The following is a 25,014-nucleotide window of genomic DNA, read 5'->3' as shown; positions in this document are numbered from 1 at the left end:
TTCAATGTACCCTGCACAAATTAAACACACCCTGTGACGGATGTAGAAAAGCAGCCCCTGAACATAACAGAGGCTTCCCCATGTTTCACAGTAAGTATTGTTCTTTTCTTTATATTGAGTGTTACAGAAATCATTTGAGGCAATGAATGCATCATTGCCTCAAAATATTGTGTAAAATATTGTATTAAGTTTGTTTGCGCGGGCCAGTTTTATTAATTTGTTTCTAAATATATTTTTGTTCGACCAAAAAATGTAAGAAATGCCTGATTTTTATTCATTATTATTTTTGCCAGTTTTAAATTATTTCAGCGACTATTGTGGGTTTTCGTTATTTAATGGAAGAGTACCAACAATTTAGCCATCGTGTGTAGAACAGGAGAAGAGATGGATGGGACTCACCCCAGGTTCAGTAAATATACTAGCAAAGGTATCGTAGGTGAAAACCCCCGTTTGAAGAAGGAGGCCACCGTGATCAGAGCTGGGACCACTCAAGACCAGAAGCTTGTGTCCCGCCGAGTCTGTGATGAGAGCTTGGATCTGGGAAACGTAAAGACACACCACCAGTGAAACGTATGCATTTACATTGGAAGGGCTGAAAAAGGTTGCGAGAAATTGACAGAGGAATTTACTCAAATGTATGTTCTGTACATCGACATACAGTAAATACCCTGGTCAGATTGGGATGGAGTTTACCTCTGCTATGACAGTGTCATTTGAAGGGTTGACAAGCACCACCGTCTCTAAGACATCACTTCTGTGGTGTAGAGTCCTTTGTCCTGCACACAAACATTAAAAAGGTGAGTACCTAGAGGCTGTTGGAGAGATCTGTTTGAAGTCCATCCATCCATCATTTTTTTTATAGTGCTGGTTCTCATTAGAGTCATGCGTGACCTGGAGAATATCCCAGCCGGTGTTAGACGAGAGGTGGGGTACACACTGGACTGGTTGCCAGCCAACTGCGGGGCACGTATAGAGAAACAACATTCACATTCACATCTAGGGGCAATTTACAGTCACCAATGAACTTAACATGCATGTTTTTTGGAATGTGGGAGGAAGCTGGAGTGCCAAGAAATATCCCATGCAAGCATTGGAATAGAAGTTACAATACCAAAATGCTGACTTCAATTCTCTATCTGTATAAAGTACCTCAATACCGATAGTAAAAGAAAAGGAATCATAGATGGAGATGGTAAAACATGGAAATTCAAATTTGTATTTTGATTAATTTAAAATAATATTAGGCAATGGTGAAATTGTAATAAGTTCCCTCTTCATAAAATAAAAGATTGACACAGCAGTTCAGCTATTAAACAAAAATAAAATCATTCACACAGCTGCTAAGTTACTGTAGCATGTATAGCGTTGGTTTGCAATTACCATAACATCTTTCATTTCGCAGTAGGGTAGCGGACTTTCATTGTTTTTAATTCTCTTTGTTTTACGAGTCAATTTTCCAGTAAACTTCAACAGGAAGTGACAAACAGCTTGAAGCAAGCCTGTTTTGCCTCTTATTTGGAGAGTTGTTCATTATCTGTCAAACTGCACACAGCCACTCTTAAAAAAACAGGTACTAAAAAGTTGTAGGATTGATTTTGATGGTGAGGTATCGCATTACCTTTTTAGTTCTGGGACACTGTGCAACCCTAATGAGGTTAACATGCAAACTCCGCAAAGGAAGGCTCGAGCTGAAGTTTCAACCCAAGTCGGCAGAACTTGTTAACCACTAGTCCACAGTGGTGATCCAGGTTGCTAATTAGTCAGCAGGGTGGCTTTTCTGTCTCAGTATTCTGGTTCAGCTGTTGCTTCCAAATAATGGGTGAAGAAACTTAGTGTGAGGGTGGTATTATTTAAATACAAAACACCAATTACCAACATCTGACAAGCTTGCTTCAAGACACATTTTCTGACAAAAGATTTCCATGGTTGTGTAATTCCACACATGATTGGTGGGCAGGCACTCAAAAACCCGACGATTTGTACATGAGCAATTAAAAAGTCACCTTTGCTTATTATCTCTCCTTTAATTGTGCTGCTTGCTATCTCTTATTCAGGCCGATCACTATATAGAGACAAGCAACTCACTTGTGCGTCAGCGCTAGAACACAAGTTGCAAATAGGCCACTGGAGTCTGCTGGGTATTGAAATCTGAATTTGTCATCCGCGATCTACTCCACATATTCAGTAAGGACTTCAAACACATACTATGAGTACAAACATACATTACAAACGAAGAGGAATAGGAAACACAATTCCGGAACTCGTTCGGTCTCGCGGTGGTGTAAAGGTTCCAAATCCCCTTTGTGTCAGCACAGATGGGACTCTATAATTAGAGAGGTCTAAGATAATGACCAGGATCATCAGTTCATGGAGCTAATAATCTTTTTTTAATGACCAGCACTGCTCTCTATAGTTTGCACACTGCTTAAATGTCATTTATTATTATGTATTTGGCATTCCACTACTGATAGTTTAATTCCCAATCTGGTAGATGCGGAACCTGCTTCCGCACTCGGCAAAACGAGTCTGGAACTAATTGTTCTCGTGTAGGCCACTGTCACATATCTTGTCTTATTCCGAAAAATGCATACCGCAGTGCATGTTGCGCTGCCCTTTAGGTACCCTGCTACCCTAATGTCAGGATACCAAAAAAGTGAGATCACTTATTTTGACACCTTTGCAACTTTATTGAAATGCAAAAAAAATGTGTATCATTCTAAAGTGAACCAACCTGAACTGCTTGGTGGATGCTGAGGTAAACTGACGCTAGGATCTTTGGAGAGGTGAACTCCCACTCGGTCCAGCTAAAACGCCAGCAGGAAGTGAGATCGTTGGTGTAAAAGAAGTCAGTGCTTCTGCTCTTTTTTTTTCCCCTGCTGACCTGCTTGATATAAATATCCAAATGAACTCGCTAAATGAGAGCGCTCTGTTTAAAGGAGACTGCTCTAGATAAGAGTGTTCCACATATGCAATGCTGTGAGGGGGTGAGATTATAAAGATTATAAAGAATAGAATGTACTACTTCTTGATGAGGGAACTGGAACAGTCTCGTTGTCAAATGTTGGCTTTGTGAGGGACTAGCAGAGACTTACTGGAGGTGGGACGTTGCCTGCTTGCAAGGTCCGCAATGCATAAAAACGGGTGTGAAGTTTAAAGCCTGACACTCACTTCCAACCCCCTGTTGTGTTGAAAGCAGATGTCGCTGTCGGCCTAAGCGGGTCGTACCAGCAGGTGTTTTAACACTCCCACTTTTCCTCCCCCACATGCCGCTACTATGAGCTAATGCAAAAAAATGGCCTTAAATGGATTTTATGAATTTGTTTTGTTTTTAAAATGTTATTTTGGGAGTACGTAACTATTTGTAGACCTTATTTTGACATCAAATAGTCTTGCGAGAAACCCAGCTCATAGCCCGTCATGATGTTGTGTCAGGTTAGAATAACAAAAGAACGAAATATAGCCTTTTTCAAAGTATACTGTATAATGAGCTGGAACACAGTGTTAAAAGGAAGCTAAACTCTTAGCTCCAGATGCTAATGCTGCTTCAGTGATTTTGCAGCGTTGAACGATTGAGCCGCTGAGCTATTAAAAGCCTTTTGGAACAAACAACAAGCTAAGTCTGTTGAAGTAAAAAAATTTAAAAAAAACACAAACAAACAAACCATTAAATGTGGAACCTCGACTTGCAAACGAAGCGGTTAACAAACAATTCGGTTTAATATCAGAAAAACTACCTTGGGTTGCACAGGAATTTACGAACAGTCTTGGCATGGCCACGGAAGGCACAGAACTTTGTGTTTTTTCTTGCGCCACAGAAACATCATGGGCTCTGTGCTGCAGGTATCTTTGTGTTTTGCCGAAAATGTTCACCACATCCCACAATGCAATGCAAAAGCTGCACAGCATCGTGGGCAGTGGCAGCCATTTAGAGCTAGCAAGAACCACAGTGAATGTAAACATTACTGTGGCCTAAAAGGTCAAGATACTGCTCAGTGATTTGCTCGCGAAGCCACTGTTATTTCAGCATCGTGATGTATTTTTAACTATTTCTATATTGCACACTACTGTATCTATTTTTAACCACACAATGATCAAAATAGGGCAACTATGACATCGTTCTGTGGCTGGAACGGATTAAATGCATTTCCATTCATAATCTCGATTTTTAAACGTTTCAGTTTGAGAACAGGGTCACGGAACAAATTCAATTCGTAAACCCGAGGTTCCACCGTACAAACAAAACATCAGTCTCATGAGACTTCAACGCCGTTGTTTGTGCTGCTACAGCAGAAGGATATGAGAAAAAGATATTCCTTATTGAGCCCCAGAGGGGAAACGTAGGTGTTAAGAGCGCTAGCTGTGGGGGCAGCAAACTTCATAACAGGCAGCAATTTGGCACGTAGTGATATTATATGACAGCCCCCATATCTTGACACTGGGAGAATGAGACCAGGCCCTAAGAAATACGTTAAAAAGTGTGTACTCCTAATACATTTAAGTGTGTTTTAATATTTTTCAAAGTGTTTAAAGATTGTGGGAGGGGTACAAGTATTTAAAAAATGATTATTATATGGTCTCTCTCTATATTGCAGGTGGGATAAACGGAGGTTCACTGTAATTATTTTGACACTTTGTATGACAGTTTGGTGGTTCCACTTTGGTTGTTTGACTGGCAGAGTGAAAAAAACGAGCCAAAAGAAACAAATGCGGTCCAACAGAGGGGGGCCGACCACCCTGAGAGAGAGAAAGCCACTATTGTCGCTCCGGCCAGCAGCAGGATGTTGGCCGAGCGGCAACTATGACATCACTCTGAAAGTCCCGAAGGAGGAGCTGATGGCACACACACAACAGGCTGCCAAAACATCCTCTACACAATGTGTTTTGTGTGTGTGTGTGTGTGTGTGTGTGTGTGAGCGTCTCTTTCAGGCCAGCGCAAACATTTCCCCACGCCGCCTCCAAGCAGCGTTAAATACCCACAATGCCTTTGGTCGCCAGGCAGTATCTGGAACGGCAAACGGAGTCTGACTCCACATTGTGTGTATCAAAGTACAAATACTTAGTCACTGGACTGGAGAATATTTTTACTTTACTTCAGTATTTCATTTCCTGCCATTTTGCTTTTTCTCACAACATTTGAACATATATAATTCCTGTATATCTGTACTTTCTGCTCATTACCTTGTCAAAATGGGCTTGTTACTTTTTTCAACCTTCGTGGATGACAACACGACGTAAAGAACCAAAAGCGAGCTAGCGGTGGCGCAGGCTTTTATGCTACCAAAACATGTTCCCATAGCTTTGCTTACATTATAAACAGAGGTTGTTTTTTTTTTATCATTAAAAAAAAAAAAGCTAAGTTATCTAGACAAGAAATACAACTTGTTTGATAGTTTAGATGGAGAATTTTTAAATACCAGAAGCTGTTTTTAGGCTGACAACAGAAAAAGTATTTGCCTGGATCTGACGACATCAATTTGGTTTCCGAATGTGTTCCATTATTGTCGTTAATGCTCCCAAGTTCATGTTCCTCCAATTCGCTGCTCTTCATGTTGTTATTTTTTCTTTAAATCACTTTACGTAGGTCTTTTTTACAGTCTTCATCTGCATTTGAATAGTAACTACAGGTGTTTTGAAATGTATGGGATAAAAGCTCAACATCATCACTTCCCATATGGTCTAGTGGTTAGGATTCCTGGTTTTCAACCAGGCAGGTTAGGGTTACTTAGTTCGTTCAACTCCCGGTATGGGAATACTTTTTAGTTCCAAAGCTGAGGAACCTCAGAATCAGAATCATCTTTATTTGCCAAGTATGTCCAAAAAAACACACAAGGAATTTGTCTCCGGTAGTTGGAGCCGCTCTAGTACGACAACAGACAGTCGATTAACAGAGAACACTTTGGAGACATAAAGACATTGACATGTCTGGGCATCGACATCTCACAGTGCACCTGGATACTGGACCTTCTCAGAAACAGACCCAAATGTAAGGATGGGGGGGAAAAAAATGCTACCTCACCCTGAACACAGAAACACCTCAGGGATATGTCCTCAGTCCCTCTTCACACATTACCGCTCTCCCATTAATTTTCTGACACCATTCTTGTAGGACTGACCAGGAAGAACAATGAGTCAATCCGACATCTCCGGTGATGGTATGAAATTAACAACCTGGGCCTAAATACAGCCAAGACGAAAAAGATGATCACGGACTTGAGAAAATCCAGGAGAGCTGAGAACACCGTCCCCTACATGGATAGGAGGTGGAGAGGGTAGAAAGCTTCTCAGTGACCTCACCTGGTCAACAAACAAAAGACGGTTCCAAACTGTTTATTGCCACTCTCACTTTAAGTTTACTGTCAAACTAAAACTACATACTGAAGCTTAGCGTCTGCAGGCTAATGCTAACATAGGCAATGATTAGCATCTATGTGCTGTGTTATAACCCTTTAAGCAACAGATATTTTATTAACGCAAACGCTGCAGCAACACATGTATACAGACAATATAACAGTACTCACAGTCATATATTGTATCCTTTATCCTCTGCGAAGAATGACTACACACTACCAGCAAGACACACCCCACTGCTTCGCACTACTATGAATCCCACTTCAGTTTCAGGCAGGACACACCCAGCTGCAATATGATTGGCTCCTGCATCCAGGCAGGAAACTAAGTATCAATTTGCCTTTTCACTGCCCTCAGGTGAGCAAGGTGCACACACCAGAATGAGCAGCACAATGTACATTGAATTGAATGAAAAATTGTGACAAAAATGGTTGAATTATTTGTAATTCTATTTAATTATGTTATTACTGTATGCTTTAATAAAGTATAATATTACAGCATGCTATTTATGTCATTCAAAAAAAAGCATTGCAAAATGTGTTGTTTTTGGGGAGAGACAGGAACGGATTAAAGGGATTTCCATTCATTTTAATGAAGATGATGATTTGAGATATATGCATCTCAAGGCACCACAGCACTTCGATACTTCCCACCACTGGGGATGGTTGCACTCTAGGGCCACCTATGGGTAATGGAGGCGGACATACCATAATTCCACTCCCTTCAATGAATGAATGTAAACGTACTGTATATGTGGCGTCTTCTTCTATTGTAAATGTTTATAAATAAAGACTTTCCTCCCTGTCACCAGGGGAGTCAGGCAGACACTTTTTCCTAATGTGGACGTCAGCAGCAACACTTTGCGGCCTCTCATCCATCACAGTGATGGAAGCGAGGCGTTTATGTGAAAACCGCCATCAGCGTGACCTTCCCGCACGCCGCGATGCGCCATTCCATCTGTCGAGGTTGGAAAAACACAGCGCAAGAATGTCACGTTGCGCCGTCTTGGGGACGACTTGAGGACGAACTGGAGAAAATGGGATCTTGCGTGAGAGTTTAAAAAACCCAATCCATTCAGATGTGGCAGGCTGTTAAATTGTCTGCAGAACTGTTAGTAGGCCACTCTCTGAGGTGAGAGGCCCTCTGGGAATTACTCCCAGTTTCTTTTCAAAGAGGCCGGCGGCTTGGTAATAACTGCGAAATAAAATCAAGTAGACCATCCAATCCCATGCCCAATGTAGGCCTCATTGGAAGTATGGAGATTTAAATTAGGACAGCAAAATGGGGTGAAAATTGCCCATCTATTCATCCATTTTCTATTCCACTTCTTCATCAGGATCACAGGTGAGCTTGAGCCTATCGCAGAGGACTTCGGACACACTTTGCACACCCTGGACTGGTCCATTTCTACATGTGAGCCCAAGGATTGACTGGCAAAAAGTCCATCAAACTTGACCGGGCCCCAGTCGGTTGAGAGGACCGTGTAGCTTCCGATTTAACAAGCTCCAATTCAATAATCGCACCTCAGATACTCTAAATACTAGCTTCTCGCTTTTATAGAAACCAGTGCTACTGCTCAAAACAAACTGCTAAAGACGAGAGAATAGTTAGAATAGTCAATCAAGACAAGAAAGCGAAGACAGGACAACAATTGGGCCGGATTACCTTAATCCTTTTATTTGGAGAAGATCATCTCTAATTGCGAAGGCACAGGAGCAGCAGCACGACACATTGTTGTCACTCTACCTGCGGGGGTTGGATTATAACTTTTGCCCGATAATCCATATATATTTTACTGATAGAATGGCAAAAATAAACCCAAAATTAAATCTCATTTCATCATCATCATCCTATTCCAGATGGTCGTGGTAATGCACAATATCACAGCTCCATCTGCTGGATCTGGTGGGTCACCGCCGCACTTGGCCTCGATGCAAGCAGGCCGTAGCGACAAAGATGGAAATCTGTACCTGGACGTCCAGTCAAATGGAATCCTCGTCGGACACATACGCCACCCAATGACAGCCAACAGACAAACTAACCAACAACCAACCAACTACTGACCACTAACAGACAAACTGACAAACAAACCAAAAAAAGAACTAAGGACAAAAAAACACTGGCGACTAACGAAGAAGTTAACCAACTAACTCACAACTAACCATCAATAATTAACTAATACATTAACAACCAACCAACTAAACAAAATAAATAACTGAATAACTGACTAACCAAGCAAGGATTAACAAACCAATGATCACTAAGTGATTAACAATCTGGCCAACCAAACACCGACCACAAGCAAATGAACTAACAAACCTCCAAACTAACTAATTAAGGACAAAAAAAATATTGTCCACATTCTAACGAACTAACCAAATAACTAAAAAACTGAAAACCAACCGCCCACTAAATAGTGATCAAACTAAGCCACTAACAAACTGACTAAATAACTAATTACTAAACTCACTGCTGAGTAACTAACTAACTAACTAACCCGCCAATCAAGGATCAACAAACCAATGACCACAAACTAAGAAGCTAACCAACAACAAACAGGCCACTAACAAACACATGAACAAATTAACTAAATAGCTGTGGACCAAAAAACACTTGCCACTAGCTAACTAACTAAACTGAAAAACCTGCGCCAGTTGCCACAGCACGCTGAAGTGACCCATGTAGACACAAGGAAATGCAGAATTGAAAAGAATTTTATCACAGGTGATGGTGCTGGCACGACTCCTTCGTGGATCATTCAGAAGTTCCAAAATAACATCGCTGAATGGATGACATGTCGCGATAATTTCTGTTTCTGGCATTTCAAAAATGATGACATGTTTAGATTACTCTATTTGCATCTGGTACTCCTAGATCGCACGACATCAACCGCGCGGCAATTCTGCCCATTCGGCCGACGCGATCCTGGGTAATCTGCTCCCATATCTCTTTTATGTGTCCAATCAAGTTTGCACCTTTTTCTTTTTTGGATCGTGCACACATTTAGGAAATCAGGCCCAATGTGTGCCTAGTCGGGAATGGAATCTTCACCGTGCAGTCACGGTCCGGTTCGGGTGTGTCGGGCGCGTGGCCGAGTCAGCAGATTGGAGTAGAAAGCGGAGATGGAAGCGGGGCCTCCTGTGGGAGCAGCTTGTCAAGGAGCGATCAATGTCCACCGCTGCTGCTCTGCACCAACAGAGACGTCAGCCAGCGCCACACTCAGCTGCAACATGGGCCGGACAGACGGGCAGGCGACTACTCTTCGTGTCCACGTACCGGCCCAGCACATTAGAGCTTATTTCATCTCTGCATTTTTTTGCTTGGTCATCATGATGTTTTCACCAGCGGGAAAAAGATCCTAATTCTATGCGTTGCACGGAGAATGCGGCTGAGCAGCTTCTGCGGCCCAAGTGAGAAAATCCTGCAGAAAACGAGGGAGGCTCATCTCATTTATGGAAAGGAGGACTGCAGAGGAGGAGGGAAAAAGAAAAAAAAGAAAAAACCTGACTGGCGCTTTTGATATCAAACAAACAGATTGTCGACGTCTGCTGCACTCTCTCACATCGCCACCATTTTCGCCATTGTTGTCATCTACTCCAGAGACTGCCGGCGTGCTAGCTCCTCATTTTGGGAGAAACGGTGAAACCCTCGAGGTGGAATCGAATCTATTCCAGCTAGCCGACCTCCAGTTAGTTAATATTCCCACCTCGCAGTCTCAGATGGTTTACTGTCTAAAGAAGTCCAACACTGAGGTCAGCTACGGGAAGTTGCAAAACATCTACGCAGACATCAGCGTTCATGTCCTTAAATACAACATCGGCATGGAAACAGGAGTTGCGAACATATGGAGCTTCCTTTTAAAACAGGTTCTGTGGCCACGGTCGTAACTCAAAACACTCGAATCACGAATCATCTTTCCCAATTGGAATGAATGGAAATGCCGTCAATCCGTTCCAGCTCCCCTTACAACACCAACAGAAATTTTTGTTACGCATTTTTAAGAAGAAAAATAGCACTCTACAGTATTGCTTTAAAAAAACATACAATAACATCTCTCAACTTAAATTTATTTAGAGAGCAACCACAACTGTACCTAAGTGTCATATATAAGACTGAACATAAAACTCCATAAAGATAATAAGAATATAAATAAATTGATCAATAAATTAATTCATATTCTTTTCTCATTAAAGTATACAAGTATATTTAGAGGAGCTCCCTCTAAATTGGCATTTGGCATACAGGATCCCTCTTGTTGCACAGTCTACATGTTGGGGTGAAGCTGTTAGTAGATGAGAGAAACAACATGTTTGAAGTCTCCACTGACCAATGAATGACCAGTATCAGGAATGACCAGCACATGACATCACTCGTGAAGGTTGAATGTTAACAAACAAATTGAGTTTTTTTCTTTGTATATCTTGTGTACAGTACATTTTATTTTTAGTACAGTTCAGTTGTATTCGACTTTTAAATACAATACATTCACATTTAATCTTTAGGAACTGTCGTTTTCTATTTCTCTATATTTAAGTGCAGTGTTAATCTTGAAATGGTGCAAAATGTTACGGTGCTTTCCAATAATATTAAATGTACTTTTGGAAATAAAACCTCTCCCTGATTTTTGATGAACATTTTCGTCTAAAAACTGTATGTCATTAATATACAAGCAGAAAATGAATAAAGAAATACAGTAAAAAAAAACAACAGATCCTTTGTCAAAAATGACCTTGTTCTCTTAAGCGCAGCCAGTCACTCTGCAGGTGGCAGAAACTTTATTTTGGACTCACACTAAAGCAGGGAGGATCGTGTGTGTGTATAGGATGCCACTTTTCTGTTATCACAATGTTAAAGTGGCACTAAAAAAAAAAAAAAAAGTGTTCCTGAATTAAATTTCAGCATTAAGTCTTATCTAAAGCGTGCAGGTAGCGGCTCAGTGGTGCCCACCCTTCCTCCACCGCATCCCGGAGAAAAGCGAGCGGCTGATGAAGGCTGCTATCTAAAAAAGGCAACTTTGCTACTCGCTAAAACTTGCTGTGCTCTGCAGTGCACAGATAATAACTAGTCGTGTGTGTGTGCGTGGGCGCACATTGGGTTGTGTTGTTGTACAATTCAAAAAATATACCACGAAAACTTGAATCCCATTCAGCATGGCTCATCAGAACGCATTTGAGCAAGCATCAAAGGATCTTTATTTCTTTATTATATTTATATTTTTTATGTATTTATTTTTTATTGTTGTTTTTAGGGTTGGCTCATTTTACATTTGTATGACAGTTAAGAACTTTTGCAGATTCATTCAAGGTTTTTTTTTTTTTTATTCTTATGCTTATCTATATACTTGTACAATTAGAAATGTTTGACAAATTCATTAAAGTTAAGAATTAGGGTATTTTTACACAATGGTTGTCCGTGTCTATATGTGCCCTGCGACTGGCTGGCGACCAGTTCGGGGTGTAGTCAGCCTTTCGCCCAAAGTCAGCTGGGATAGGCTCCAGCGCCCTGCGACCCTAACCAGGATAAGCGGTGTTGAGTATGGATGGATGGATGATAGGTTAGCTGATTTATTTTATTTTTTTTACACATTTTCAATTGAGAATGTTTAAAAAGTTTATTCAAGTGACAAGTGTTTTGTTGTTTTATGCTTTAGGTTTGCTTTTGTTGTACGAATGGTAAGAATGTGAATGTTCACATACATGCATACATACACATGCTAAGACACTGTTTTATTGTTATTACATTTAATATTAACTTATTTTTAGACTTGGAACAAATTACTTTTTGTTATTTAAATTATTACACTAAATTATTATTTAAAGAATTTGGTGACTAGCATCCTGAAACAAATTGTGCTGGACTTCAGATGTTCGTGAATATGAAAAAGGGTTTAGTCATTAGTTGGCAAGTCCTCCAAAGTGTCCATACGGACATTTAGCCACGAAAACAAAAGACGGCGAACACTTTAATAAGACGGCTTAATGAAGTATGTTAATGAGTTGGTCCGGGAAGAGTCATAAGGGCGTGTGGGTGTTTCATAACGATCAGTGCTTAAGCTACTTAGACATATTAGATGGGATGGACAATGTGTGTGTGTGTTTGTGTGTTTCCGTGAAGATGATCTCAATCAATGGACCTCATCTAAATGAGCCGTCTGCTCTGTCATGTGATCCCGGTGTACGATGAGCCAGCAGCTAATCTTCTAGCCAGCACGCCTCAGTGTCTCCATAGCCAGTCGCCAATGCTGTGAAAAAGTATTAGGACGCAGGGCTAATCTACCCACAGGAAGTGGATGGAACTAATGTAAACAGCCGCCACTCTTCTGGGAAGACATTCTGCAATATGTTTTGAGTATCTCTGTGGGAATTTTTGTTAAACTTGAAGAACATGATGGTACCTAAAATACTTCCCTGAGGAACTCCAGTCAAAAGTGTGACTGATTGTTACTTGGGATGGCTGTCAAATCCTGTATGTGATGAATGCTATGCTTTATACTATAGATTTTGTGGATGAAACCATTCAGACATAAGGTGTGTGTGTGAGAGTGTGCGTGTATGTGGGACTTCGTGTTCATTTGTGTGGTCAGAGGTCAGTGGCATTGCTGCTATTATTGTTTCTTGCTACAAGGACAAGCAGGGTGCAACCTTGACAGAAAATGATCAGCTCGAAAACATTTCCCTGAGGAACTCCAATTAAAATGTATTCTGTTTGCTATTTGGACCGGACATTTGTGTTACGCTGTGAAGAATCACATGATTGTTGTACGCTATATTATACTATACTATACTGCACACAATGTGAATGAAAGTATTTGGACACATGGCCATTCCATCCATCCATTCTATGTACCGCTTATCCTTCCTGGGGTCGTGGATGTGAAGCAACCTATCCCACCTGAGTTTGGGCGAGAGGCGGGGTACACCCTGAACTGGTCGCCAGCCAATTGCAGGGCACATATAGTCAAATAATAACCATTCACACTCACATTGACACCTACGTCCAATTTAGAGTTTTCAATCAACGTCCCATGCATGTTTTTGGGATGTGGGAGGAAACCGGAGTGCCCGGAGAAAACCCACGCAGGCACCTGGCCATCACCGTAGGTTAACCTCGATTATTGTATATAAAAACAACCCGACACACACACACGCACGCGCACGCACACGTTTTGCTGAATCACTATTGTATATTGTAGCACAAAATGAATAAGAACGATTCATGAACAACAAACTGATATCTCTTTCTAGTTTCTTTCTATATGCACATATAGGTAGCACATATCCACACACACACAAAAGGTGGCTTCACTGCAGTAAGGCGTCATGAACACGGGCATGAATGAATCATCAGAAAAAAGAAGAGGAGGCACTCCAGCCACAACCTGCGTGGTCACCCACTGATGCCATCCCATCATACACCCAGCAGCAGCAGCACCAGCAGCATGCCAACTTGTCACCATGACGACAACCCTGCCACCAGCTTGCCAGCGCTTTAAGATGGTTGATGCCTGCCTGCCTGCTGGGGTCATTGGGTTCATGTTGCTGAACCTGCGCCATCTCTGCTTCATTGCAGAAGGGGGGGGGGGGGGTCAAGAGCAGGGGCATGGTGTGTGTGTGTGTGTGTGTGTGGTGGGGGGGGGGGGGGGGGGGGGGGCCTTGTAACCTTAAGCAAGGTGGGACGAGTCAACCAACTGGCTGCATTAATCCCGTTACTTTGGATCAAGCCTTGGACGAGTGCCTCCTCTTAACGTCAAGCCACATTTAACTGACTTGATCCTGCCCTCGTTGTTTTCCTCCACACTATATAAGGTGGATACAAAAAAAGGGTTCGGAAAATAGGATTGATAACAAAACTGATAGACAAAAATGAAAAAAACAAAACAAAAACGAAAAACAAAAACAAACAAAAACAGCAGCAACGTCAAAGCAGGCAGCAGCACACACGCAAATGGTGAGCACAGAAATAACAACAGGACGTACCTTTGCGGTAGACGAGACACTTGGCCGGAGAGTTGCGCGACTAGAACGAGGAGAGGAGCGGCGATCGTGCATGCGCGAGCGCGCGCGCGTGTGTAGACGGAGGAGGAGGAGAAGGAGGAGGTGGAGGAGGAGACTTGGCAGATGCAGCGTGGCGGCGGTGCGGTGCCGTGCGCGTCAGGATGCGGCAACGGCCGTCCGCAGACAGCCGTGCGTGTGCACGGTGCAGCGCGATGGCGGGGTAGGGGGCGCGCATGGCTCAGCATTAACTCACACGCTGCTGTGCGCGCGCGTGTGAGCGCGCGTGACATCGCACCAGCAATCTCACAGCCCGTCGTGCGGTCAATGTTGGTGACGTCACCAAAGGGACAGAAGCAATACAGGTAGGTAGGTAGGTAGGTAGGTAGGTAGGTAGATAGATAGATAGATAGATAGATAGATAGATAGATAGATAGATAGATAGATAGATAGATAGATAGATAGATAGATAGATAGATAGATAGATAGATAGATAGATAGATAGATAGATAGATAGATAGATAGATAGATAGATAGATAGATAGATAGATAGAGTTAAAAGCTGATTGTCTTCAAAAATATTTTATTTCAAGGTGGGCACGAAGCAATTAAGTTATGTTAAAATAAACAACTCCTAATCATCATCATAGTACAATAAATGACGTTAAAAAACAACAACAACAACTTGTGAGTACAAAACAATACAGTTGGGTTAAAATAGACAAACTAGTAATAATAATAATTTTTCAAATGTAAAGGTTTAAAAAATGTTCGTACATAGCAATAAAGTTGGGTTTAAAAATATATAATATAGGAAAACAAAGGTAGTTAAAAGGTGTTAAAATATTTTTTTTAAATTAAAGTTGAGTACAAAGCAATAAAGTCAGGTCAAAACAAATAAAATAAATAATATCAATGTAAATAATAATAATAATAATATAGTACAATAAGTTCAAAGGTGCTTGCAATAAGCATTTGTTATTTTAAAAGTGAGTACAAAGCAATAAAGTTGGGTATATGAATAAATAACTATAAATAAATAGTACAACAGATAAGGTTAAAATGTGTTATGTTTTTTTTCCCAAAAATACATGCGTACTTTTTGAACGTGCAATTCACAGTTTTGCCACCAGTTGCACCACGTGCCCGCAAGACGGGGCAAAATATCAGTAGTTTGCTGACATTTGCAAAAGCAAAGCTTGTCAATCTTTTCGGGTCAAGGGAAGACGGAAAACGTCCGTTAAAATTAACTCCCATGTGCATTATTAGCCATATTATATATGTTGTTGATTTTTGTGCTGCGGGATCGTGTCAAATTTCCCTTAATTGGGCCGTTCATTATTCATTTACAACAAATAATGTATCTTTGTTCATCTATCTATGCCAGTGATGTATAGTGACAGGCAGAACAATTAAATGTTTTGCCATTAGATGGCAATTAACCTTTGTATTCAGTTTTGTAACATTTTTGCTTGGTGGTATGCCATGAGATTTTCACACGCCCCCCCCCCCCCCAATGTAAAACATGTGCCTTGACTCAGTAAATGTTGGGGAAAAAAAATCTACATTATGTTGCTAAATAAAGTGACCTATAATATGAGCTCTTTTATAATGCAGGCGATCGCGTAATTTGGGATCAGTCTCAACGCTTTGCATAATTAAACAGTAGCTTCAATAATACATGACGCAATGAAGCACTCCGGAAGGATGGCCCTGCCCACCCGAAAGTTGACACAATACTTTGGAGGCAGATTAGAAACATAGTCCATCCCCTCCTGAGACATATTTGACAAATTAAAGATGCAATATATTCAACAATGAGCGCAACAAAACAACAGCTGGATGTGGAGGTAGAAAAGCAAATTGATCTTCTGCACCTCGTTTGACTCAACTGTCTGCTGGATGTTTTTTGCGTTGTGAATATGATGAATCCATTTTAATTCACCGAGAGCGAAATTTGTTTGTACAGCAGGTGGATTAAGACACTACAACACCCACAAGCCTCGGGCACAGCTATAAAAGAGAAAATATTGACACAGAGCGGACGCTATGGGTTGTTCCTTCTACAAACATGCACAAAAGTGCTGAGACACACCTCTTGAGCCATTAGGTAATCAATCAGGCGTTACACTTGGAACACTTACAAATTTATATATATATTTTTTTTACTTTTGCATAAATGCATGTCTCTATCACCTACAGTGGATATTTAAAAAAAAAATAATAATAATAAAAAAATAAAAATAAAAAGTCTACACCCAAGCAGGTTTTGTGAACGCATGTTAAATGGAAGTCAGCGCACAACTGCTGCCATTTAAGGTACCTCAAATAAAGTTCTGATGTTCTAGTAGACCTTTCCTGACATTTCTTTTTGTTTAACAGAAGCCTGAAGGCTTTGTGCTAACACAGACTGCAGTTTAAAACCGCATTCCCTCCACCTCCGATTCCATCTGGAAAAAAACCGGCCCCAACGCATGACGCTGCCACCATCATGCTTCACCGTAGGAATGATTTTCTTTTGCTGATGAGCAGTGCTGAATTTGTGTCAAACATGCCTTTTGGAATTTTTCCACATGCGTGTGGGGGATTTCAAGTGTGCTGTTGCAAAATGTAGCCAGGTTCACATGCCTGTCTTTGCACGATAAGCCCAACCTGAAAAGGCATGTGCGAGCAAGGCGGCCTACAAACTTGGCTTACAAACTCCGCTCCTGTCAGGAGGAATAGGCCAACATATCTGCCAACTGTGGAAGGATATCCACAAAGTTTGACCCAAGTCATACAGTTTAAAAGTAATAGCACTAAATACTACTGAAATGTATGTAAACTTCTGTTACTTCAAGAAAGTAATACAAAATGTCTTTTAAAAAAAAATCATTCTGTCATTATTTTGGCATTTAGCGAACAGAAATAATTTTGGTAATCGTAATTGACATAAAACAGGAAAAGTTTAGTCTGATTTCATGTCACAGTAAGAAATCAAATAAGTGTCTTTTTATACACTGTAGCGTATGTAAACTTCTGGTTTCAACGGTATCTACCTAGCAACCTCTGCATTATACATGCAAAAGCTAGCTTTCGTTGCGTTTAATCGAAACTGTGAGACAACAAGACGAATATTGGTAATGGCCATTAGACGGTGCAGTAGATAAGTGCACTGGCAAGCAGTTGTTGCAAATGTAAACTCTTAACCCGACTTCGTTGCCTCTGGCCATTTGAGTGTTTTACTAGAAAGCACGAGACGAGGCAATGTGCACAGAGGTGGAATGAACAGGAGTGGAGTAAGCGTAAAAGGCTCTTCCGCAAAGGTCCACAATGGGAATTTATGACAGCTCCTGTGAAGGCATACCAGCGGCTGACACTGCTTGTAAGTACCGTGTTCTGCATATACCGTGATGTCAGCGTGTCGTATGACAGAGGAGGAAACACACAAGAGCGACTGCAGTACGTTCACAAGGTCAAAGCTTCGCCAAGGTGAACCAAACAAGCTCACCAGTTGTGTCACTTGGCACTGGAGGTCAGGACAGGAAGTGTTGCGCAGCAAAATTGAACCGGTGAGTCTTCCTTTACTGCCTGATCAGCCACGTATCGCCACTACTTGAATGACAATGACCTCCAGTAGCTCACCTCATAACTACAACTGGTAACTACCTACAAACCTACCTATACCATTCTGCATACAATTGATTATTTGGGGGGGGGGGGGGGGTTACCCATCTTTTCATATTAAAATACTGAAATAAGAGAAGAAATAACAATGAAACAAGGAAGAATGAATGTGTTTGGCTGTCATACCCATCTACATTAAGGGCTGCAATAAAGAAGGCTTCAATATTTATTGCATAACAATTATTTGTCAGTCGAACAGCCGAGACCAATGAATCGGAGTCCATCTGTCAATATTCAACCTCCAGACAGACACACACACACACACACACAAATGACAACTGCATTTTATGTGTCAACCTGCATATTGATTACATCGTGTTCCGTAACAAGCGAGTTCTTAATGAAGCTTCTCCACGGCCAGCTGGGACTACTAAAACAATAACCCTCGTGTCATGTGAATCGTAATTTTGACTTCCTTTTTAAATAACCATTGCGCAGACGTTTATGACGGGAAAGCGCAGGGGATATCGGTAAAAGGCTCCGTTGTTGAGCCGGGAAGCACTAGCCCGACATCAGGGAAAAGAGCTTCCCAACTGTATCATCGAATATCGCTGTGGCCGCTGTTAGTAGCAACTGCCTCATCTCAAGCCTCATCACTTTTCAGCTGTTCAATAAAAATTCCATTGCGGGGGGAGAAGGTTGTAGAGTGGTCGCAACAGGTTGTAAAAAAACAGCGTGGGTCGGAGCATGAGCATGAACTTTTGCCACAGCTTAGTTGTATACACATTTATTTTTTTATTGTTACTTTAGTTAGTAAATCGAGGATGGTGAATCCGAAATCTGACCAAGCGCCGGAGTCATTCTGGGACTACATGGATGCACGTCGGCCATTTAGTGAATTGTTTTTAGGCGTTGCTAAACCTAGCCTAACCACTACTAACAACCCTTTTACCTATTTCCAGTCACAACATCCAAAGTTGACACAAAATGACTGACGGCACGCCGGAAGACGGATTTTAGCGGTAGTGGGAGATTGATGATGGGAATAAAAAGGAGTGTGGGGGACATTAACAACAGGAACCTTATTAGACAGTTTTGTTCTGACCTTTCAAAAACGTGGAATTGCCTGTGTGGGGCATCATTATTCCATCGTCATTATGTAAACAGAATCAGCAGAATGAGTCATCAAACTTCCGCCACCCAAACTCAATGACAAAATTTAAAGACGTCCATCTTCAGTTCACAAACCTTTGCCTTCATCAAACTCGAGGAAAACGCTTTAATCCTAACGTATATTCAGTATTATTGGCCACTGTCACAGTTCACACAGCTTGAACATTAACACTGTGCTTAAACATGAGAGTAAAAACCCAAATATACTTAAATAATGAGTTCATTCAATTGTATTCCACATAAGTTAAAAATTGTATCTACATAAATGTTTTCGGGGGGAAAGAAACAGTCCTAAAAGATTAAATCCAAATGTATTGTACTTAAAAGTCAAAAGTACAACTGAACTGTACTTAATGAATGTACTGTAGTGGATTTAAATAATAATAATAATAATAATAATAATAATATAAAAACGTTGTACACACAGTTTGAACATTTAATTCAGTGATTCTTCACTTACCACTAGAGGGGGCCAATGAACCACTAATGACCCAAAATTGTCAGCTTCTGACCAAAATGGCTGACTTCCTGTTCATGTTTTTCAGGCATGTGTTGTGTGCTCGAGATTATTTTGTGGGGTCTACTCATAGAAGACATGATTGACAACCCAATGTCATTTTGCTCAGAGAAACGTCATTCTTTCATCCGCATTAAGCATCAATCGGCTTCTACAGTCCAACCTCAAGAGAACGATTAAAACTCAAAGGTCAAAGGCAAAGTCCCGAGGCTGAAAGGAATGGTGCTAAACCGGCATTAGGAAAACGAAAGATATGCGACCTGAGGTAAGAGGCTAAAACCTCTGATTGTTCCGATTTTGGCGGGAAAAATACTCCTTTAAGCACACAATGATGAAACTTAATGACGTGTGGAAGCACCTTTTTCTCTTTATGTCCTGATAAGGAAGAATTAGAGCGAGTTCCGGGAGACGTGGTTGAACACAATAGCGCTTGTTAATTTAAAGACTATTAAACACACGCAGAATTTATCATTTTTAAAGACAACACGTTTTGGTGGATTGACTGCTCTGTGAAGTTTTGGAAGCTTAGTGCCAAATCAGATAAGTCAAATTAGCCATTATGCAGTATGTGGCAACTTAAACTTCTTTCTTTTTTTTTTTAAGCATATGTCATAACTTCAGTTGGCATTTAAATTTCTTTTCAAATGGAAAAAAAATGGAAACATTTAAATTTGTGTTTCGAGAAACCAAATTTGGTCATGTAAACGTAAAACATTTTTTTAAATAAACATTTCTCGAGAAAGAAAACAGTTATATACATAAAACATGTTTGATAAGTTAGACTACAATAAAAAAAAACTGATTCATTTAGATGTCTTTAACATAAAGAAAAAAAAATATCATCTGTGATATTCACATTTGTGAATGTAAACTTAATGTTTTATTTAATTGTATTTTTTCCTTAAATAATAAAAGATGAATTCATAAGGAAAGGAACCCTTCTTGGTAACTTGAACTTCTTTTATATATACATTTAATATATATATATATATATATATTGAAAATTATTAAAAATAGGGAGTTACTTTATAGATACACAGAAAGGAAACAAAATGACAATTTCTAACAAAAAATATAAAATGAATACATTTATAGAAAACGAACTTAATTTTGTGTTCATTTTTTAAGTAAAAAAAGATTCATTCATAGAGTGAGAAAGCATGTTGTTTAAGTTTAACAATATTTGTATTAATTTACATTTGTTTTTGATTAAAAAAACATAACCATCATGTATTATAAATATGACAATATATTATTGGGGAATAATGTAGAACAATAATTTACTGGGATTACATAGTCATAGTTTACCCACTATAACATGAATAAGAAATACAACAAATGAAATACAGTATTGATGTCGGGCATGATGAATGTTCAATGAGCCGAAAAACGTTTGTCTTGCCCAAAGGTCATCCCCAGTGAAGTTGAAAGTGTTTTCCTGGGTGAACGAGAGAGAGCAACTTCAATCGAGAAGTCCTTTGAAGAAGTTTAAAGCAAACTAACGAACCCCCCTTCCAGCGCCAAATACAGTCGGCCCAATGCAGGCAGCTCGTGGACTGCGCGCTTTTTCCCCCCCCCCAGTGGAAATGTTTGCTTCTTCTCTCATCTATTTCTGACCACCTCCCTCCTTTGAAATGCGATTGATCGTCCTTGTGCATGTTGGTAATCAATAGAGGCAGCCGCCATCCTTATTCCCGCGCTGTACGTTTCAAGCGAAAGGTGTTCAGCGGTGTTTCTTCTCACCCTCCAAATCTACCAGCATCACTTCTGTATTGTTACGACACATTTTATTTAAGAGAGAAAATCTTCTGTATAACAGTTTTCTTTAATATCCTCCGCTGCCTAATATTCTTTTGAATAAATAAAAACAAAAACATTGCATTTCCATGTTTCCATTATTTCCTATGGGCAAGTGCACTGCATTACGCAGTGAGATGTTTCTAATATTTCGACCCGACAACCGACTGGCAACCGGTCCAGGTGTTCCCCGATCCTCTCGCTCAAAGTTAACTGGGAATTCAGAACTTGTTTTTTGTCAGGTCTCATCTTGCGCAAAGATCCCCTTGAAAACCAAAAACGTGCCACCACTCTGCACTGACCTTTGACATCCAAGGAGAAATGGGCGGAGTGGCGCGTTATGAACAGCTGCAGCTGCTGCTCGAGGTCGCAGCGGTTGAGGTCCACGTCCCAAGATCGGATTCCTGCGACAGGAAGGAAAGGAAGAAGGTTTCATCCCTGCCGCATCCATCATATAATGAGTAAAAGTCTTTTCTAGCGTCTCATCTTCAAAAAAATATTAAAAATTCGATTCGCTCGGTAAGAGCAGGAAGTGAGATTATGTTTCAGTCCACCGAGATAAAACACACTGGAGCCTTTTGTGTTTTGACCTTAAAATGTTCCCTCACAGCGGAGAGCAGTCTGTTCCTACAAATGCTGACTCACTCCTGGCTCTCGTTCTCCAATAGGCCGATCACATGACCGGGGAGAAAATTAACACCTTTTGGAATTATAATAATAATAATAATAACAAACGAGGCGGGAGGGTGGCCAAGTGCACACCTCACATCTCTGAGGTCGGTCGTGGCTTCCAATCCGGCCCGTGGGTTAGATTTTTGCAAAGTGTAAAACACATTAACAGCAACATTTCAATAAAAGGAAACGTTCTTTCTAATTTTGTCCTCTGGAGGTCACGCCGACATTTCATTTCTGTGAAAATGATTGCCTACTGTAAAAATAGCTTAAGACACCGAATATTGCAAAATGTCATTCCAAAGAGGCTCGTTTAGTGGAACCCTTTCGTGTTTGGTTCTTGCAACTCGTGTTCATTTACTGCATCCTCTTTCTCAAAAGTTGTTACGTTTACGTTTTTCCAGATGGATGTGGAAATGTACATACATTTAAATTTTAACGTTGTTTTATAAAAGATGCATACATTACTCTGTATAGATCTACTTTTATCTGTGAGTTGCACATGTAAAAGGAGAAACTGATTCATATTGTTGAAATTACGCTCATTTTGTTGAGAAATTTCAGATTGCACACATGATTTGCAACAAGATAATAAACCAAAAATGTGAATATTTTCAGAATGTACTTGTAATTATTACTTGGGATACAATGGGATACATTTGGAATAGTCGTCATTTAGAGCTTATTGATCCACGAATATACTGGGCCTGCTTAATCGATCACACTGAACAAAAGGAGTTTGACACCCCCTCTGTACATAATTACTGGCCTTAACACCAGGAAAAAGGATAGTCCACGCTAAAACCATCCTAGAGAGACCTATATAATCATTTCAATACATTTGGCCTGTTTTCTCAATCACTCTGCCTTGGTCAAATGACATCAAAGGGTTTGTTGACTCCGACAACGCTTGAGCTTTTTGCCACATGGAAGTACGTGTGCCGTCATGGCGAAAAGGTCTATTCAGTGACGAGTCTGCCTTGGCTCTGCACGGGCCAACAGCGCTGCAGCGATAGCGGCCGCTCGCGGGCCAACACGTGACGAGCGGGCGAGCCACACCGATGAAAACGGACGCAGTTGCCGTGGCGCCACACTGACGACGAAAAGTGTGGCTGATGATTTTTGCTGAGCATTCTCATGAAGGTTCTCAGCGTTTGACTGGCGATTTGCCCTAACTTGTTCTTTTTCTTCTGGGGTGTCTGTTGACAGTTGGCAGAGCAGCTTAATGGCGCATTAGTGCCAGCCAACTGATGCTGTCCTTCCAACTGCAAGGAAACCAATGTCAATAGATAGTGGCTGGATGTAATGACGTTTGCTGGCGCCATCAAGAGGTGGTGTTCCGAAGTGCACTGATATCTCAAATTTTGGGCACCACTTTAAATTGGTTTTGGACTTGCTCCAGAACTGAGGATATTTTCTGCTCCCCTTCATGATATTTCAAAGAATCCATACACAAAATATGCAATAAGAGTGATGATTCCTTGATTTAAAAATACCAACGAGCTCTTGCACCTTCTAAATCGGTTGGTTATTTTCTCTTGTCCCTCCCCCAACTGACATATCAAATAGAAAAAGATGAAGTTGAAATCGGCTTTTAGGGGCGGGGGGGTGATTGCATTGCTACATGTTCCTTGTAATTGTTAAAACATTGTTTTATCACAGACATATTTTGAATAGTAGAACAATTATGCGTTGACGTTTTGTTTCTCAACATAAACGCAAACCTTTACTAAAACCTTTTTAAGCCATCTAGAGGAAGAGAAAAAACCGGTGAGCTACATGACTCAGCAGAAATGACATCAGCAAGTAAAATAGACCGTAGGTAAGTCCTGGCTTCTATTTTTCAATGTTTTATAATGAAGTGTGTGACTCAATCAAACACAGCCATGTTGTTCCCAATATATTATCATCATCATTCTTCAGTTAAGTTTGTTCTTTTTACGATAGTGAGTACTCTAAAGGAGGTAAATGGGTCATTTCAGACAGCATGGGACTAATGGTGCAATGCTGCGCCAATATTTACAGTAGGTTTGTGATGACACGCAAACATTTGCATAAGTTGAACACTTTTCACGCGGGACAGGAGACTTGCCCACTCACCGGCCTCGATGTGCGCTCGGGCGGCGTCCAGCTGCTGCTCGGTGCCAATGTCGCCGATCACGACCAGTACGTAGTGGCCTGCCCGGTTGAAGGGTGGCCCGCGTCGGCGTCTCCCGCCACCTCCTCCTCCTCCTCCAGTGCGGTACCGTAGGAGCTCCTCAAAGGCGGGCAGCCGCACGCACGATCCCCCCTCGTCCTCCTCCACCGCCGGGAGAGGAGCCCGCACCGGCATCTCCATGGCAACACGCCTCGGGGATGACTCCGTCATCGCCATGACAACCGGCCTCGTGCAGGCGGGTGATGGCGAACACGGTGGAGGTGGTGGAGTGAGGGAGTGAGAGGATGCTGAGTAAGCGATGAGGGAGAGGGAGGAAGAATGAAGTGAGGGGGGAGGGGAAAGGGAGGGAGGGAATGAGGGAGTGAGTGAGGGGGACAAGCAGAGGGAGAGAAGGGAGAGAGATATAATGAAGGGGAGGGAGAGAGGGAAAATGAGGGAGCGAGTGAAGGGAGAGAAAGAGAGAATAAAGGGGACGCAGAGGGGGAGCGGGAGAGAGGTTTGGGAGTGAGAGAAGTGAGCGGAGGAGGGGGGTGACCATGCTGTGGCAACGCGAGAGATTGCGTGATTTCCGAAGACGAAAAACATGGTGGCGCCCCTTGCATAGACTTTTAAAAGCAGCTATTACGAGACAAAAGGCAGATGCTAGTTTCGTTCTTTTCTCTTTTTCTTCGCGAGCAGCGGTAACTCGTAGAGAGCCACTTGCGATTCGCGCAGCTAACTCGTCTGTCGTGGAGGATCCGAGCTGCCGCTGA

The 25,014-nt window shown here is 41.3% G+C and overlaps 1 protein-coding gene and 1 long non-coding RNA gene across 3 annotated transcripts in view; one reads left to right on the top strand and one right to left on the bottom strand.

Moving 5' to 3' along the window:
* Positions 1–24,774, bottom strand: part of map1ab (microtubule-associated protein 1Ab) — a 40,685-nt gene extending 15,911 nt beyond the window's left edge. The window contains exons 1-4 of the mRNA XM_061773344.1: positions 24,205–24,774; positions 21,735–21,836; positions 694–776; positions 400–537 (exon numbers count right to left, since the gene is read on the bottom strand). Coding sequence (XP_061629328.1) covers positions 400–537; positions 694–776; positions 21,735–21,836; positions 24,205–24,478 — 597 coding nt within the window. The 5' untranslated portion in view covers positions 24,479–24,774. The remainder of the gene's footprint in view (positions 1–399; positions 538–693; positions 777–21,734; positions 21,837–24,204) is intronic.
* On the top strand, positions 14,329–21,728 carry LOC133477952 (uncharacterized). 2 transcript variants are annotated; one of them, XR_009788527.1, is made up of 3 exons: positions 14,329–14,704; positions 19,664–19,900; positions 21,044–21,728. It is a non-coding gene; the product is annotated as an uncharacterized LOC133477952 (long non-coding RNA). The 2 variants fall into 2 exon arrangements; XR_009788528.1 differs by lacking the exon at positions 14,329–14,704 and adding an exon at positions 15,218–17,890.
* Positions 24,775–25,014: the final 240 nt, after the last annotated feature.

The sequence above is a fragment of the Phyllopteryx taeniolatus genome, chromosome 5, assembly GCF_024500385.1.
Source record: "Phyllopteryx taeniolatus isolate TA_2022b chromosome 5, UOR_Ptae_1.2, whole genome shotgun sequence".
Classification (NCBI taxonomy): Eukaryota; Metazoa; Chordata; class Actinopteri; order Syngnathiformes; family Syngnathidae; genus Phyllopteryx; species Phyllopteryx taeniolatus.
The sequence above is the reverse complement of the archived record's forward strand: the minus strand, read 5'-3'. Positions and strand labels throughout refer to the sequence as shown.